The following is a 16,615-nucleotide window of genomic DNA, read 5'->3' as shown; positions in this document are numbered from 1 at the left end:
GCACATCAGTGTTGGTTACAAATAGTGTTGCATATCATACGGTACTGTACCATTGGTCTGGTGGAAGTCTGCAACTCTCAGTTTCTGTCTCTTTCACCATTTAAATGACAGCCTATTGATGTACTGGCAAAGGGTGCATTTGCGTTTCATCACAAAAATCCTCAGGCACTTTAGCCAAATCTCATGACCTTCAGTGGAGCAAGTCTTCATCAAGTTCTCTCATTTGGAGTTTCTCTTGAGTCAGTGTGCATGTAGGTTTATGTTATATATCGTCACATCATATATTCTTGTAAAATGTTTTGTGTCAACTATAAATTTGAAATTACTCTTGATTTTTTTGTTGATGATGAGTTGTAGATGTAGTGATGCCCTCTTCTCTTCTCCTCTAGCTGTCAGTGTTGTGATTTTTTGATGGATATGTAGCTGTCCATGGTGCTGATCATGTGACAGTCATGATTTCATGGTGTGATGGACTTTATTATGCGCTATGTCCTGACTGAGGTCTCAGACTGTGTATGCACCAGGCTATCGAGCTGAGGTGTTTTTCATAGGTCCTTGGTACCGTGTAACAAAGAGGTCTGCACTATTTGGTGCTGCTGTGGGTTGCAAGAATCATGATGTTGTCTCATAATGTGAAAAGCTAGGTTAACTCGTGGTGCATGTATCAATTTGGGGCACGCGCTGTGTATTCACAATGGGTACACACAGAAGAGAAATAAAGAGTGAAGAGAAGAGTAAAATAAGGAGATGAGTGGTTTGTTTAGGTTTGCACGTAGTAGGCCTTCTTGTTTGTCTCCCTTGCTCTGTGCAGCTTCATCAGAATCCGCCTAGCCCATGGTCACAATGAGCCTCACCATCGTGGAAAAAGATGGCCGATTTCCTCATTTAAGGTTCCCAGCTTCACTTGCAAACACTTTTTTTGGTTCCATGCCACAATGAGCCAGCAAGAGCCAACTAGATTTGGACAAAAAATAAGATCACTCCAAATAAGGAGGGGCCGCTCAAAACATTCCCTTAACTTTGAAAGTATTTGGCCCAGTTTCACTTACTCTGACCTGTTTGTGCTTGACAGGACTAGCCATACAGCAAGCCATCAAATACCACCAACCTGTTTGGCCTAGAATGGGTTAGAATGGGTATAATTTCCACCAAAAGTTCTGAATTACTTGGAAATTTTAGTTTGATATCCATAAAAATTTCCAATGAAATTACTTTTTCTGTAAAAATTCTTAAACATGATTAAAGTTTCCCATAAATAACCCCAAATCTTTTTCAAATATTCCCCAAATGTTTCAGTGAAACTTTACCGTAACGCCTCAACATTCAAACTGAAATTTCCCCCAACAGTTGCAAAACTTGAAACAAATTCAGTGAATTTCAAAGCAAATTCCCCCTTAATTTTCTTAAATCTCCCAGAAATACAATAGTCAGAAAATTCCCCAAAACATCCAAACAATGTCAGATAAAAAATAAAAATAAGATTACATGCACAGGATGACAGTTCTCTCTACAGTCTATTCTTTGCATGTTGGTTGCAGGATATAAGTCATCACACCCACCTGTTTGCTCACAGTGAATATTCCTGAAAAGAAATGTTGGTAAAGTTTGAGTGAAGAATTCAGCTGTTCATACATGGAGCTCATCCTGGTCATTTCTGTAATTTTTCAGAAGTTTTGTGCATTTGTGAATACAGTCATACTCTAGCTTTACCTAACGAATACATCCTCCCTGTGGTGGTGCTGATGTATTGATTTTGGACACAATAAATCTAAAATTAGCCCAGCTTCATGAGGTCTCTACACATTTCATTTAATCCAGATTATTGATCGCCCTGGAGCAGGTAATCCATTAACTTTCACAGGGTTCAGTGAGTATTAACACGACTTTACATGTTGGGTTAATTAGTTTGATGTCAGTCGATTTGTTAAGCTTCCTCAAAACTGAAGAGGTCATTGATGAGGCACTGACTCATAAAAAACACCAAATAAAGCCTGTTAACAAATCCTCATGTAGTCCTTTAAGCCGTTTCATCCTACAGTCCCATTATTATGACCGAAAGCTGCTGCTGAATGGTTGCCATGGTAAACCGCTGCCATGGTACAACCTCAATCTGCGTGGATGCAAAGAGACAAAGAGAAAGTCTGAATTATGTTTTATAAACTGTTAAAAATACATGATATTTAACGATTGAGTGTATGTGTTTTTTGTAGATTGTTAAATTAAGCCGCATCAGGTGAAACCACAGCCTTCTTTTCAACCATTATGTAACAATGCATGTGTCTGGTATCAGGACTGAAAACATTTTAAATGCAGTGCCAGTATCAAAATGATGACCAAGCTCATGAAACCATTCTTATTATTTATTTTTATGTGTCCATGCTGGCAGGAGCCGAGGTTGGAGGCATTGTTTTCTGGTTGTCCATCCAACCTTTGGTCCATACGTCATGGATTTGCTCAAATTTTGCTCAAATATTCACTTTTACTCAAGGTTGAACTGATTAAATTTCAAAGGTCAAAGGTCATTGGGCCTCATGGTCATCCCTTAGGAATGAAACCACCCCAGCCATTCTCCTTGACCCACCTCTGTACTTTTACTGTGCAGTTGTTTACATTGTGGAAGCATACAACCATCGGTTTATTCCTTAGACCAGCACTCCCCAACCTTTTTTTGAGCCACGGACCGGTTTCATGAAAGACAACATATTCACGGACCGTCCATCAAAGCATGTGAGATAAACACGCCAAAATAATATGGTACAAATAGCATACAAACAAGGACTGAAAAAATACAACTCATCATAATCTTGAATCAGTGGGTGGGTTAGACTCATTTATCATGATAAACCCATATTTTAAGTGAGACTCCATGTTTTGTCTTTTAACAGCTTCATTTTTCTTGGCTGTTTTTTTATTTTTGGGTATCCTGACTGAGACAAGCATCTTGACGTGTCAAGAAGTTAAAAGGCAGAGATGGATGACATAATAGAAGAGAATCCAGTCATTTTTCAAAATAAAATGGACATGAAATTAGTTATTTATTCTTGCTGAGCAGTCTAGTACCAAATCACCAACAGACCAGCACCAGTTTATGGCCTGGTGGTTTAGGACTGCTGCCTTAGACTGTATGGATACAGAACATAGTATAATCTGTAGTAGTTTGAGCCATGTAAGTACTCTAAATGTTCTTAACTAAGTTGTCTTTCAATGTCACATCTAGTCTTTTGTGTTGAATAGAAACCCCCCATGAGTAGAGGATACCTGCAGCAACAGTTTGACCTTGTTGTTCGCATCTTTGGCATTTAATAAGTTTATCTGTGCTTTTTTGTAAACCTGTGAGATGACCTTCACACTGAGCTGTAGGTGTTGTGCGGCAGACTGCAGTCCTTGCTTTAGCTTTCTCAACCTGGCAGTAGCGGCTCACTGTTTGTGTTACGCAGGCCACACATTTTTCATATTCATTCAAGCTGCAGTAGAGGATGGTTGATAGTAACAGCTAGAAAAAATAAAGACTTAGCATCGATATTTATGTACACAAGAGAGCAGAAAGAGATGATGTTGTATTGAAAGTTAAGGATAGTTTTCATTCAAGTTGAAGGCTACTAAGGCCAGTTTAATCGATGTTACCTTTCATTAGTAGTCAGTGAGTGAAAATGAATCAAGTGACTGGCTGAAATGGACACCAGACAAAAGGCCAACCTTTACCCCAAATATATTCTCCAGTAGAACTGCATAGATTGTGGTTTTGTCCAGTTGGTAGAACGTGTGCCCATATCCAGAGGATGCAGGATACACTGGTTGTAGGATTGATTCCTGTTCCGGCACTTATTGGTAAATGTCTTTCTCCGCTCTCTCTCACCATATTTCCTTTCTCTCTTCAGTTCTGCTTTTATAGTAAAGGCAAAATCCCTGTAACATCATCTTGAATCAAAGAGAAATACACAAAGTGCAAAAGGGCAGATATCAGAGGCAATGTTTAAAATAACAGTTCAAGTGACATTCCTGATACCTTATGTTTCTCTAATCACTTCTTCTGAAACGCTATATTAGGGATGGTAAACTTTAGTTCCTAAAAGGACCACATACACCGTAATTTTGCCCCCAGAGTGACAATTGTTTTCATTTCAAGATACCCTTAATTTAAAAACTAATAATAATGTATGATTTAATGAAAGGGAAAATATCGTGCTCTCATAACAGTTCATTCAACCAACATTAACTTTTTAAACTCCAATGCAAATAATTTAATAGGCTAAACAGAACTTATGCTGCTTTTTCTATAGATGAACATAATACTTAGTGGTTATTTTAGTATAATTCAGTAATATTTCTAGTCTTTTATACATATTAATTTAATGGCGCACATAAAAGATTTTAACATCAGGAACTACAGTCAATTATATCAGAATTTATGCAAAGAACCTAACACAGAAAGTGATCAAAGATAATTATGACATATTTCTATTTTCATATCGTCATTTCAGATTTTATCATGTTTGCAATTTCTTTGCTTTTGAAACTGACTTGTTGGCCACAGTGAGTAAGGAAAAGGGCCCCATGTGGCCCCCAGTTGCCCATTATTCCTCTAAATAGTCCTTTCTTTTGAAATGTCATCCCTCCTGTCATTGATCCTTTCTCAAGACAGTAAAACTCCCACAGTAGAGACATTTTCTATTACATTTGGCCATTAAAAACAACTTAGAGTTAATCCAACAGGTGGCTTCCTCTGCCCAGAGAAAAATCTTTGAATTTGCACTAATAGGTAAACTAGCTAACTAGAATTAAATAATTAACAACAGTATACTGATTGGCCACTTACTTTCACGTGAGGCATGATATATTTTAATGGACTGATGTCTGGCGATGCTCTAAAACCAGAAAAAGGTGAAAATACTCAAAATTTTTATTTGAAATGATTACGTTAAAGTTTTTAAGTAGTGGAGTATGACTCAAGTTACAGTATATAATTTACATGTTTCTCATCCACTGCGGTTTTCTTTAATGTTTTTCACATTTTTTATTTTTGAACAATCATGCCACCTAGAGCAAGCTTATTTTATTGTCTAACTATGAAGTAGCAAAAATCCTTGCCATGTTGAAGTTGGTCCCCAAAGGGAGGACTTTTCTAACTGAGAGGATAACTTCACTCATGGTGCACAGGTGTCTAGTCTCCAAAGGCATCCAAAGGAAAACTATGCAGATTTAGAGATGACTGTCAAATAATCGCAGTATAGTGACAATAAAAACCTTGGACTGCTTAAGTGCATTTTACTTGGAACTAACAGTGTATTCTTCAACTCAGAAAAATGGAGCTGAAATAGCTATTTTGGATTTTTAAGTTTAAACAACTATTTTTTTTTAAACAACCTTTTACTGTTCGGTCTTACAGTGGATCAGCCCAATTTTGAATAATACTGATGTTCATCTGCAACCTTGTGCTTCAATTTTGTTATTTGTGATATTGTCTAGCATTTAAATGTATTCTTGAAAATATCATCCTAAAGGTCTGAGTGTTTGCTGTTCTGAAGCATTCTATCTTGTCCGATTATTCTTTAGCAATACAGTGTCGTCATCATTTAAACCATTAAGTTAAAATTTCCATTTTTTCTCTGAGAAACTCATGAGATTCTTATTGGCTTAGACAATCTTATCACATTCAAAGTAATGAAAATGCAGGTATGTCAAATATAATAGGTATCACTGTTTTGCATTATTAAACATAATAATTTTCATATGCTAGATGTATGTAATAGTTCATATATGCATGTGTAATACCAAACAAGTTTCCTCGGCTTGCTAAGCTGTGTATGTGTCTTTTAGGTCTATTTGTGAGATGAACCTGGAGGCCGAACTCTTCACTCTACAGGACAGTAACTCTAAACTGGTGGCAGCTCTACATGAGGCTAATGCTAACGTGGAGCAGTGGAAGAAACAGCTGGCAGCATACCAGGAGGAGACAGAGAGACTCAGAGACCAGGTGAGACTCTGCTGTTCAGCCTGATGTTCGGGTACAGAGGGAACTTTGTTGGGTCTTGTCTCATTGCACTGAAACTGTTCAGTGAGACAGATGTTTTTCCATAGGAATTAATTTATCAGATTAGTCAGTGTAACATAATTCAACTCTAGGATATTTTACATAAACATTACTAGATTAATCTTGTACATCAGTTGAGCAGCAGAGTTTTCACGTCCTTCTCAAACACTCGTACCTATGATTTTAAAACTGTATATAAGTATAATCACCTCCAAGTTGATCTGTTTTTAATTATCAAGACGTTTGCTGTTGCGTTATTTGCTTTTAGTGTGTTTGATACAACTAACAAAATGGGCAACCTGGCTTTAACTCCCACCCTTGTGAGAGTGTCATTTCAGAATCATTCCTCTCTTTCTCAGCCCTATTTCTGACTCTATCAAATGTCTTGTCCTCTCAATAAAGGCTCGAAAACCCCAAAATACAATTTTACAAAATAAACTCTGCATACTCTTTTCTAAAAAAGAAACCAAGGCAAAGAAGTGAGAAAAACACACGGATGAGTAGAAAAAAAGTCCTCAAACAGCCCTTAAATTCTTTCAAGTTGTGACAAAGGTATGATAGGCCCCACTCTGCCCCTTAGCTTTATATTCTTGTGCTAATCTTAGCTAATGATAGAAGCTAACCAACCAAACCAACAAAGACAATCAATACCAGCCAGTCCATGGTAGCTTAGGGCATAATGTTGATGAGCAGAGCCTCTTTTGTCCAGGAAGTTGATGAAAAGGTTAGCTGTTACATGACAAGCTTAGTAGGAAAGTTAGTCTTAGTGGAATCTATTTTTATAGCTTATCGAAAAATCTCGGCTGTGTTTCTAGCACCAGAGTGTAGATAAGCAGATGAGACAGCACTGGTAAATAAAAGTTACATCAGACAAAAAGACCTTCATGCCTCACTGAGTCAAACTCTGGTGAGTGCTTCTTTAAAGAGCTTCAGCCGTCTTGTGCAGCCACATCTTGTTTGTTTGTTTGTTGTTTCCTGCAGGGCAGAGGCTGATGATTAAGGTCAAGACTAATTATTAGTTCTTGAGATGTCAAGCTTAAACAGTTTGTTTATTTAGTTTGACAAACTTTCAGTAGGTCGTGCTGGTTTTGTTAATTGTTCTGACTTTGGGCTCAGCAGTTTATATCATAATCATTGAGATAAATGCTGTAAAAGTACTTTTTCATGCTCAAGTTTTGCAGATTTATAAGCAGAATTTATCCAGGGCATGACATGGTAAAGAGCTGTAAGTCAGACTTGATGAAGAGACTTGTTTTCTGATGTGCCAGTTCCTTCAAATTGAAATTACTTGTTTAATAAAAGAAGAAAGATAAAAAAAAAAGTAAAAATAAACCCAACAAAACAAATTCAGTTTGATTAAAAAAAAAAAAACATCAACATTAATGACACAATGCTGTTAACTCTGATTAAAAACATAATTAAAGAAAATTATTTAAAAAATAATACATTTCAAGGGAGTTTCAATTAAACCTTTCATAGTTTGAAAATAGAGCATTAAACTACAGAGGAGGATATGGGCCAGAGGTGAAGGGAAAAGTAATGCCATGCACTGTGATTAAAGAAGAAATGATGAGGAAAAAAGTCAAAATTTTGAGTATAAAGTTGAAGTACAATTTCAAGAGAAAAGTCAAAATAATGAGGATTAAGTCAAACAATATTAGACCATAACAACCATCCTTATATCAATGAACTCATGAAACTATACTTTAGAATTGGATTTAACAAAAAAGACATTCTTTCTCTTTTAGCTCATAAACAACTACACTGTGTTTATACCTGAAAGTCTTAAATTAAGTCTTGAATGAGGTCTCTGACTTCACTGAAACCCTGCCTGAATCGTCCACACTGAACACCAGGTTTGGCTTTGCCATGTTGCCCATTTTGTGATTGTGGGGTACTAGGTGAAGACTGTTGAAAATAAAAATTAAACATCTGTAGCATCAGCCTGCTAGATAGCAAAATTGCAAAAAGTGAACAGAGTCTAAATACTTTCTAAATGCACTGTATTTCAAATTTCCATACCTAATTTACAAATTGAAGATAAACAAAATATTTCTGATTTTGGTTTAAAAATTGTGTGCCTAGTTAGTCCCTAATTATTCTGTGTGAGAAAAATATACATTGAATAACATCACACTGCATAGTACAACATGTATAAAGATAACCTAAAGTATACACATCATACTACATAAATTCTATATGAAGTAGAAATTTTAAAGATTTCTATCTGCTATCCAAGATCCAAGGAGTAGATGTTCTATGATTTAAGACCTTAAAAATAAAACAAATGAAATAAAGAAGAGTACAATTTGTATTGTGTTTCTGCCATCTTCAGTCAGTATAATTAACTGCCAACATATTTTTATTTTGAAATGAGAAGTCCATAAACAATCATTAGTAGCACAAACATTTTCATTTATTATTTAAGGAAAGGGACCTCAAGGGTGAACGTAGCAAATAGTGATGTTGAAAATTTAGCTTATGAAAATGGATGTGATTTTAAATATTTAGCATTAAAAAGTATTTGTGCAGTGACTAAGAGGGAAAATGTTTGTGAAGTTTTGAAGAAGAATGAAGAATTTCTGTTTGAAAAATGAGAAAAAGAAAACAAAAATTGTTAATTTATCAATTATTGTTTTATGATTCTCAACTTATATCAAACTGCCTGAAAGAGCAAAGGGCACCTTTATTTCAGTGTTTTGCTTTCCCGTTTTAAATGGCCATTAGGAAACAGCTTTTTTCTTGACTTTTGGATTTGATTTTTCTAGGATTTCTCATTTCAAAATAATCCATTGTCCATAAACTACACTGACCCTTCACCATGACTTGTGCTAAAAGTGTTAACCAGCAACCCTGCTAACAAAGGTACTTGAATGATTTGAACCTGTCGACAGTGCTCATGTCGATGTCACATTTCACCTCAGGAGAGTTTGGTGTATAGAAGTTCAGCCTCAGGATGCTTTTACACTTCAGAAAACTATCTGTTCCACTGGATGCAGATGTCTCTGGTCCTCACTCCTACCGTCGCTCATCAATAAAAGGTGGTTGCTGTTGGCTGATTCCTCAGGGAGCGACCTCGCCTTGGGCCAACAATTACAAAGTTCTCTGTTTCTACGCTTTAATACCTTGATATTTTCCATTATGGCCAAGCCGTACAGTATTGATCACTACGTTTTTATTCTCCACTGCTCAGCTGCTGTTTTAAAGCACTTTTCACTGTTTTGGTCCTCATCTAAAAATTAATTTGTACGTGTCTCCATCTCCTCTGGACCGAGCGCGTCCCCTCTTTCTGAGGAAGGGGACCAGGTGGCTGAAAATGGTTCACGTCTCTCGGGTGAAGTGAGAGGGAGAGGGGTTTGTAGGACAGCTATATCCTACTTTCAATGCCCCAGTTAGGAAGAAATGAAAAATCACCAGAGGGAGCTGGCATCCACTAGTTTGTCTTTTCTCTCTACTTCTTCTTTCCACCACTCCTCAACCATTCATGGTTTAAAATAATCGAGCCTGCCACAGACTGCTCTGGGGGCATTCTTAAGGTGTCCTTTTTCTGATTTGTGGGGCAGAGATGACAGTGCAAAGAGTGTCAGCGCTGTTTACCTGTGAGTGGTGACATGACCCAATTAACTGCCTGTTCATCCTAGTCGGTGTGATGTTATAGAAGGTTTTTTTGTTTAGGCAAAGGGAATATTACAGTAGAACAATATAATAAAAGATGGATGACCCTCATCTTGACATTCTCCTTGCAGGGTCACGCTTGGTAAAACATCCTGTCATTCAAAAGTTCAAGACAGAATTTCAAACTTCTGCATAGAGCTGATGGTGACTAATGGGCTAAATAAAATAGCAAAATGATCCACAATAAAAGCTTTTAGTACAAAATCACAAAGTTGCAACACACAAGACAACCAAAATAATTTCCCGATAGAGTGCCTATACAAAGTATTCACACCCTTGGATGTTTAACCCTTGTATTAATTTTATAAATCAATCATGGTCAATATTATTTGGCTTTTTTGGATGGAAAAACTTTCTACATTAATGTGAATTTAATAAAAATTCATCATATAAAATTAGTGACTGCATAAATATTCCCCCCCTTTCAGTCAGTATTTAGTAGATGGACCTTGGGCTGCAATCACAGCAGTGAGTCTGTGTGGCCAGGTCTCAATCAGGCTTGCACATCTAGACACTTTGATTTTACTCCATTCTTCTTTACAAAACTGCTCAAGCTCTGTCACATTGTATGGGGATTGGACGTGAAAAGTCCTTTTCAAGTCCAGCCACAAATTCTCTATTGGATTGAGGTCTGGTCTTTGACACAGCCACTCCAGAACATTCACCCTGTTGTATTTAAACTATTTCTGTGTAGCTTGGCTGTATGCTCCGGGTCATTGTCTTGCTGGTAAATAATTTTCTCCCAAGCCGTAGTTCTCTTGCAGACTGACTAAGATTGTTTTCATGGATCTTCCTATATTTTGCTGCATTCATTTTACCCTCTGACCTTTACAAGCTTTCAAGGGCTGGCTGCCAAAAAAGCTTTCCCTCAGCACGATGCTGCCCCCACCATGCTTACAGTGGGGATGGTGTGTTTGTGGTGATGTGCAGTGTTTGGTGTTCATCTTGTCCCACACTTTGGGGGGTGAATACTTATTACTGGCACTGTAGACAGATACGTATGATCTTGTTCAAAACTGTGATGCACACGCATGTAGTAGAATCAAGAAGTGTTCTGTCATCAAAGAGCAAGCAGACCTCTGAATTACATAGCTGGCATTTGGTGAGTAAACTTGAGAGATCATAAGTTTATGGCTACAACCATTAAAAGCCACTTTGAGATGATCAAAGGGTTCTGGGTTAAGTGATGTCCCATGAGCTGAACTGGTTTGATTCATTGTCTTTGTGGTTTCTAAGGTGGCGGAATTAGAAGCCCATGGAGGCCATGGCCCCAGTGACCTCTTAAAAGATGAGCTGACCCAGTCCCTAGAAGAGCTGGAGTCCCTGCTGAAAGCCAAAGATGAGGTTTGTATTAGTTCAAGTTTGTCATGAGCTGCAGTCAGAGCTGAAGAGCTGTGATGTCAATGTCCGGTGAACATTTGATCCACTTGAACTCAAGGGAAGCTTTTATACTCTTTCAGGAAATCCACATTTTGCAGAGCAAGAAGGCCGACTACCATGAAATGGAGCATGATAGAGATGAAGCTATTCGCAGATTACGGGTAAAAGAGATTATTCAACATCATGGCTAGTTGGCTATTCATGGATTTTTTAAACTTTTGAAAAGCATTAGTAGCAGCTGCAGATTAGATATTTTTAATTCTTCTGTCCTTTTCTTCTACTCAGGAAATGGAGATACGAAATTCAGAGCTGGAGCGTCGCATCGGGAACTCAGAGCAGAACCTGAACAACTCTTTGGAGGACCGGGATCGCATGGATGCTGAAATCCAGAGGGCCATTGAAATTCTAGACATCAAGATCTTTGACCTCAATGACCTCCGCCAGAGTCTGGTTAAACTTATTGAAAAATAAAAAAAATGGAGAAAACCTGACTCAAGGGAGGAAGACACACTATGACAGGATTAGTTTTGTTCTGGGCGAAGAAAACAAATCAATATGGAGATGCTCCCTGTCGTCTAAGGGCACAAAAGCCACCTATGGCTACAGGAAGGTGTCTCCAAGCTGTGCTGTTCTCAACAAGGAGTTGGCCCAAGCAGCAGCATACACATGCTTGTCCAGTCTATTGTAATGCTTCATGATGCTTTCAAGGGTAACATTCAATGCAATAAAACAACTTTAAGGTAAGTGCTTGACAGTGCTAGACAGTAATAATGGTGCTTGTAGTTTTTCCTAGGTATGACTTTTGTACACAAAATGACAATGCAGTGGCAATGATACTGACAAGAGGCCTTGTTTATTTTTTTCAAGTGACAGGTACGGATATCCACGATAAAATGAGTCCATGCACATAAGAAAAGTGAGATAATATCAAGAGGACAGTGAATGCAAATAAAACTTACAAAAGACAAGGGAGATGCCAATGTAACAGCCTGCATACATCATCATTATTACTGAATTAACCACAAAGAAAGGATGGTTTTTAGAAATAGTATGCAAGTAGTGTTTCATTTTACATTATGGCATGGACAAACAACAGACACTAAATATGAGATCTGCATATTTACAATAATATTACACAAAGTGTTGAATCACTGATAAGGTCTTCATCACATCTTCATTCAAGCTAATAAGAAAAATTTAAGTCTATAAGAGACCCAACAGTTATCTGTATGCACATTTAAGTAGATAAAATCCAATAAGTTATGATGAATATTAATATGATAGAATAAGAAATGTTAAAATATTAAGTAAAGATGATAGATAATTCAAGACTAAATGTTTCAGATAAGTTTAAATGGTGTTTGGACTCTGCTTCATCTTTTCACAAGCCACTGACTTAGTAACTTATTTATGATGCATTCAAGGAAATCACATATTCATGCCTTCTGTCATTTCTCAGCACGTTAACTTAAGCTGTGGACAATATGCCAAACGCCTTCAGAGTCTATAACCACACCTACTGTATCCTCGAACAGAGCATACGAAGCTGTGTTTTTATTTTTCAGGCCTTACTGTTTTAAGATGGCTGTTAATAGTCATGTCAGCTGTGTCTCAAACATCGAGCTGTCGTTGTGATTGGTTGGAAATAAAAACAAATGCTCTCACTCATGGGAAAGTTCTTCATTCTTATGTTTTCAGTCTTTTTCCCTTTGCCAGTTATTGCATGATTGTTTTTACCCTTGAATTGATTAAACTGTTTCAGAAAATGTATTTTTATTGACCCCTTTTTGACAAAACTTCTACAAGGAGGATCGTTTCATTTCATTAGCCAAGAAAAGAAAATTAAAATGCCCAGATATGATTTCGTTGCAGGTCATGGGGTCCTCCAACAGGATAATGACACAAAACACAAAGTTAGAAACACAGAAGAATGGCTAAGTACAAAACACAGGACTATTCTGAAGTGGCCTTTTATGAGCCCTGATCTAAATCCTATTGAACATCTGTGGAAGGCGATGAAACATGGAGAAGGCACCGTTTAAACCTGAGACAGTTGGAGCAGTTTGCTCATGAGGAATGGGCTAAAATACCTGCAGACAGGGGCAGAAGTCTCATTGAGTGTTACAAAAACCACTTGATGGCAGTGATTGCCTCAAATGGCTGTGAAACAAAATGTTAACTTAAGGGTACCATCATTTTTGTCCAGGCCAGTTTCATTAGTTTATTTTTTGTTGAACCACAATTAAAAAGGAAAGTCTAATTTTCATTAGTTAACCTTGAGTACATTTTTAATGTATTAGCAGCTGCTGCTTAAATGGCATCCTGGTGGTCCATAAGGGGTTACATTTGTAAGTTAATGAGGTTTACAATACTGCTGAACTTTAATACCTGTACAACTAAACAGCATGTGCTTTCACTGTGGGCTGTTGTTTTAAACAGTGAATAACTGTCTTCGACATAATTTATTTGGTGTGACAATTAAAAAGTTGACATTTATGGTGCAAGTATTTCCCCTACCTTTTCTAACATGCACAAAATAATATAAGTTGAAAGATAATACAGTGGATGTATTAATGTTTATCAGTATTTATATGACTGAGATTTTCTGGTCAGAAAACTGGAAGTATTACATTGGTGCTTGGGTTAAAAGAAATTAGGCAAAGTGAAAAGAAGTTAATAGCAACACAAAATCAGATGAGGATAAAATGCTGATCCATTTGAGTCATGCCTGTGTTACTGGGTGAGTATGAGTTTCAAGAATTTTTACAGTTTATAAAAACAAAAGCACTTGAAAGAGTCAAATATTAATCAGATACATGTTATTTATTTTTGGAACAATCAGTATTGCTACTTTCTTTGTCTTTTATTTTACCTTGAACAGTCCTGATGGGGTCACTGGGCTCTGTTCTGAGGGGCAGGTATTGAACTGTCTGCCTTTTCATAAAATCTGCAAGGTAGAGAGGGAAAAAACTGCTATAAATACCTCCTCACTCATTTCTCGATTAGATAAAGCGCATGTATTTGTTCATACATCCTCGACATTATACATACAAAGCATTGAAAGGGGACTTAAGTGAGCACTGCTAAAAGCTGCAGAACCAACTCTATGCATCGCGTAATACGCTATGGGTTACTACTGCAGGAACATCGATTTCTAAGCAGGAGTTCTTTCTTTCTTTCTTTCTTTCTTCTTCTTAACAGGTTTAAATAAACAAACAACTGCCCAAAAACCTCCTGCCTTGATCATTAACCTGACGTGTGGTAAAAAATGCAACTTTACTTATTCTGCGCTGGAGGAAACGAGCTCATCCAGTGTTGTTTATCTCCTGCCCAGCACACACAGCCACACCATATGAGGCCGGTGTTCCGCCATTTTGTTCGTGTGGGCTTATTTATCATAAATATATTGGTGATAAATTTACATAAATACAGGTTAAATAATTATCAAATAAAATAAATAAATAAATATCGTCGTCCCTGGGTGGGCTCGAACCACCAACCTTTCGGTTAACAGCCGAACGCGCTAACCGATTGCGCCACAGAGACAACCATACACATTTAATTCACTTGAACGAATTTAATTAATAGCACAAACGGGACGGTTGTGAATATTTTTGAATAACGTTGTGCCAGAGTAAGAGCGCCACCACGTGGCACACACTACAGAAATACTGATACCAAACATGGTAACCATAACGACCGCTAGGGGGGGTTAGTGTCTGTAGGGAATCTCGATTAAAATATGTAAAAGCGAAAAAGTACCCACAACAAACATTTTACTAACAAATAAACATGGGTACAAGGACATAGTCGGTCAAAACTGTTGCACGTGATGCATGACTTAATAGCTAATAGACAACTTCTTTGCTAACCGCCATGAATGCATTGCAGCAGGCCTAGCATGTTTTTCGTTTGTTGACTGAGGACTGTTTACCGCTACATGAGCGACATTTAACAAACATTTTCTTTTTACCTGAATGCACTTTGAAGTTGTTTTACACTGGCAGATACCAGAAAAACAAAACATGGCTTGAATGACACTGAAGAAAAGGAAACATTCAATATTTGACGATAATGAATGCTATCCGAGCTAACGGTAACTCTAGCAAAGGCACTTGCAAATATGTAACACAACAAGCAGTTAAAATAATCGCGCAAATAAGAGGACAAACGCATAAAAACCACTTGTTATAACATGAGGATATTAATTTACTTACTTTTAGTGAAAGGGTCAGCATTTGAATCCTCTAAATTACTCAATCATACCTGCAGACAGGTGATTAAAGTCGCTGTGACGCAGTGGAGAAAATTGATGACGTCCTGTGATCGAGAAAGTTCTGCTCCGCCCCCTACTTAGAATCTTATTACAACCTACTTAGTTGTCATTAGTCTTCATCTAGTATAGATAAATAAAATACGAAAAGATTGATACTGTTTTCATAAATTGATATAAAATAATACTAATCTATTTTTTCTTATTCTCTTAACCTTGGGCACCATCAGTTGGGTTAATATCAACACAATTTTGTAACCAACCCAAGTGTTAGAAGTAGAGGTCGACCGATATTTTTCGGGGGGCTGATACCGATTATGAGTTGCTCGCAATACTGATTAACAATATTTTAAACCAATATGTGTTTACAGAAAAAGTGAAAAAGTTAAAGTTCTAAATTTAAATTGGTATTGATAAATAAGTACAACAGCAACAAAGACGATTTTTTTATCTCTGATGACTGCACATCTTTAACAGCTCCTTTTGTATCAATCAATTATATAAGTGCGCCTAACTCATGTAAAAGCAGCAAACATTGTAAATGCTCCAGTACAAGTATATGTTAAAATCTTACAGAAATAATGTAATAATGGCAAACAAAAAGACTGTAAAACTGGAGCTAAATAAGATGGATAGCTTAATTATAATATCACATGAATATGTAGTCTTTTATTTAATAATCTGAATCTGCTAGGTGACTCTTTACTAAGCCATCTAAATCAATCATTTATATAAAAAGCTGCATTTTCCCCCCTAAATCTGGTGGAGTAAAGTTTTACGTAAGTCTTTATGAAGTACCAGTAAAGCACCTTAAAATTACTCTGACAGTACTTGATTGTCCTAAATATACTTTATCACTTCACCGCTAGGATTAACAGAGGCCTTATAAACAGTATAGCTTTACATCTTAAGGCTAATACAGCAATCCCCCTCATTTCTATAACTTTACCAGAAACAGTTTTAGGACATTTCAGCACTATTAAGTTTTTGTTTAGCCTATCTGACACTGGCTATGAAGTACTGATACATTGTAAATCAGCGCTATGTTTGAGACAACAAGATGGTTATTAAGGTGATTTCAGTTTGGATTAGGTGACTTCTACACACAACTCAGTACTTAAAAACAAGTATTTACTTTCATGCTGTGAAAATCAAATCACACCCAATTCAAGTAAAAAGAAGCAGGTGATACTCTGGTGGTGTTTGGTCTGATGACAAGAAGCACATCCCACTCAGCAATGTTTCACACCCTTAAA

General features: G+C 37.0%; 1 protein-coding gene and 1 non-coding gene across 3 annotated transcripts in view; one reads left to right on the top strand and one right to left on the bottom strand.

The window, feature by feature from the left end:
- The window catches only part of LOC121520486 (homer protein homolog 3-like), a 30,954-nt gene extending 18,272 nt beyond the window's left edge, over positions 1 to 12,682 (top strand). For both annotated transcript variants that reach the window (XM_041803959.1, XM_041803958.1), the window contains exons 8-11: positions 5,818 to 5,974; positions 10,943 to 11,050; positions 11,167 to 11,247; positions 11,372 to 12,682. In XM_041803959.1, the coding sequence (XP_041659893.1) occupies positions 5,818 to 5,974; positions 10,943 to 11,050; positions 11,167 to 11,247; positions 11,372 to 11,557 (532 nt within the window). In that variant the 3' untranslated portion in view covers positions 11,558 to 12,682. The remainder of the gene's footprint in view (positions 1 to 5,817; positions 5,975 to 10,942; positions 11,051 to 11,166; positions 11,248 to 11,371) is intronic.
- Positions 12,683 to 14,558: 1,876 nt separating this feature from the next.
- On the bottom strand, positions 14,559 to 14,632 carry trnan-guu. The gene has a single exon. It is a non-coding gene; the product is annotated as a tRNA-Asn (tRNA).
- Between the last annotated feature and the right edge of the window lie 1,983 nt (positions 14,633 to 16,615).

Source organism: Cheilinus undulatus, linkage group 13 (assembly GCF_018320785.1).
Source record: "Cheilinus undulatus linkage group 13, ASM1832078v1, whole genome shotgun sequence".
NCBI classification, from domain to species: Eukaryota; Metazoa; Chordata; class Actinopteri; order Labriformes; family Labridae; genus Cheilinus; species Cheilinus undulatus.
Note: the sequence above shows the minus strand (reverse complement) of the source record. Positions and strands in the feature narration are given on the sequence as shown.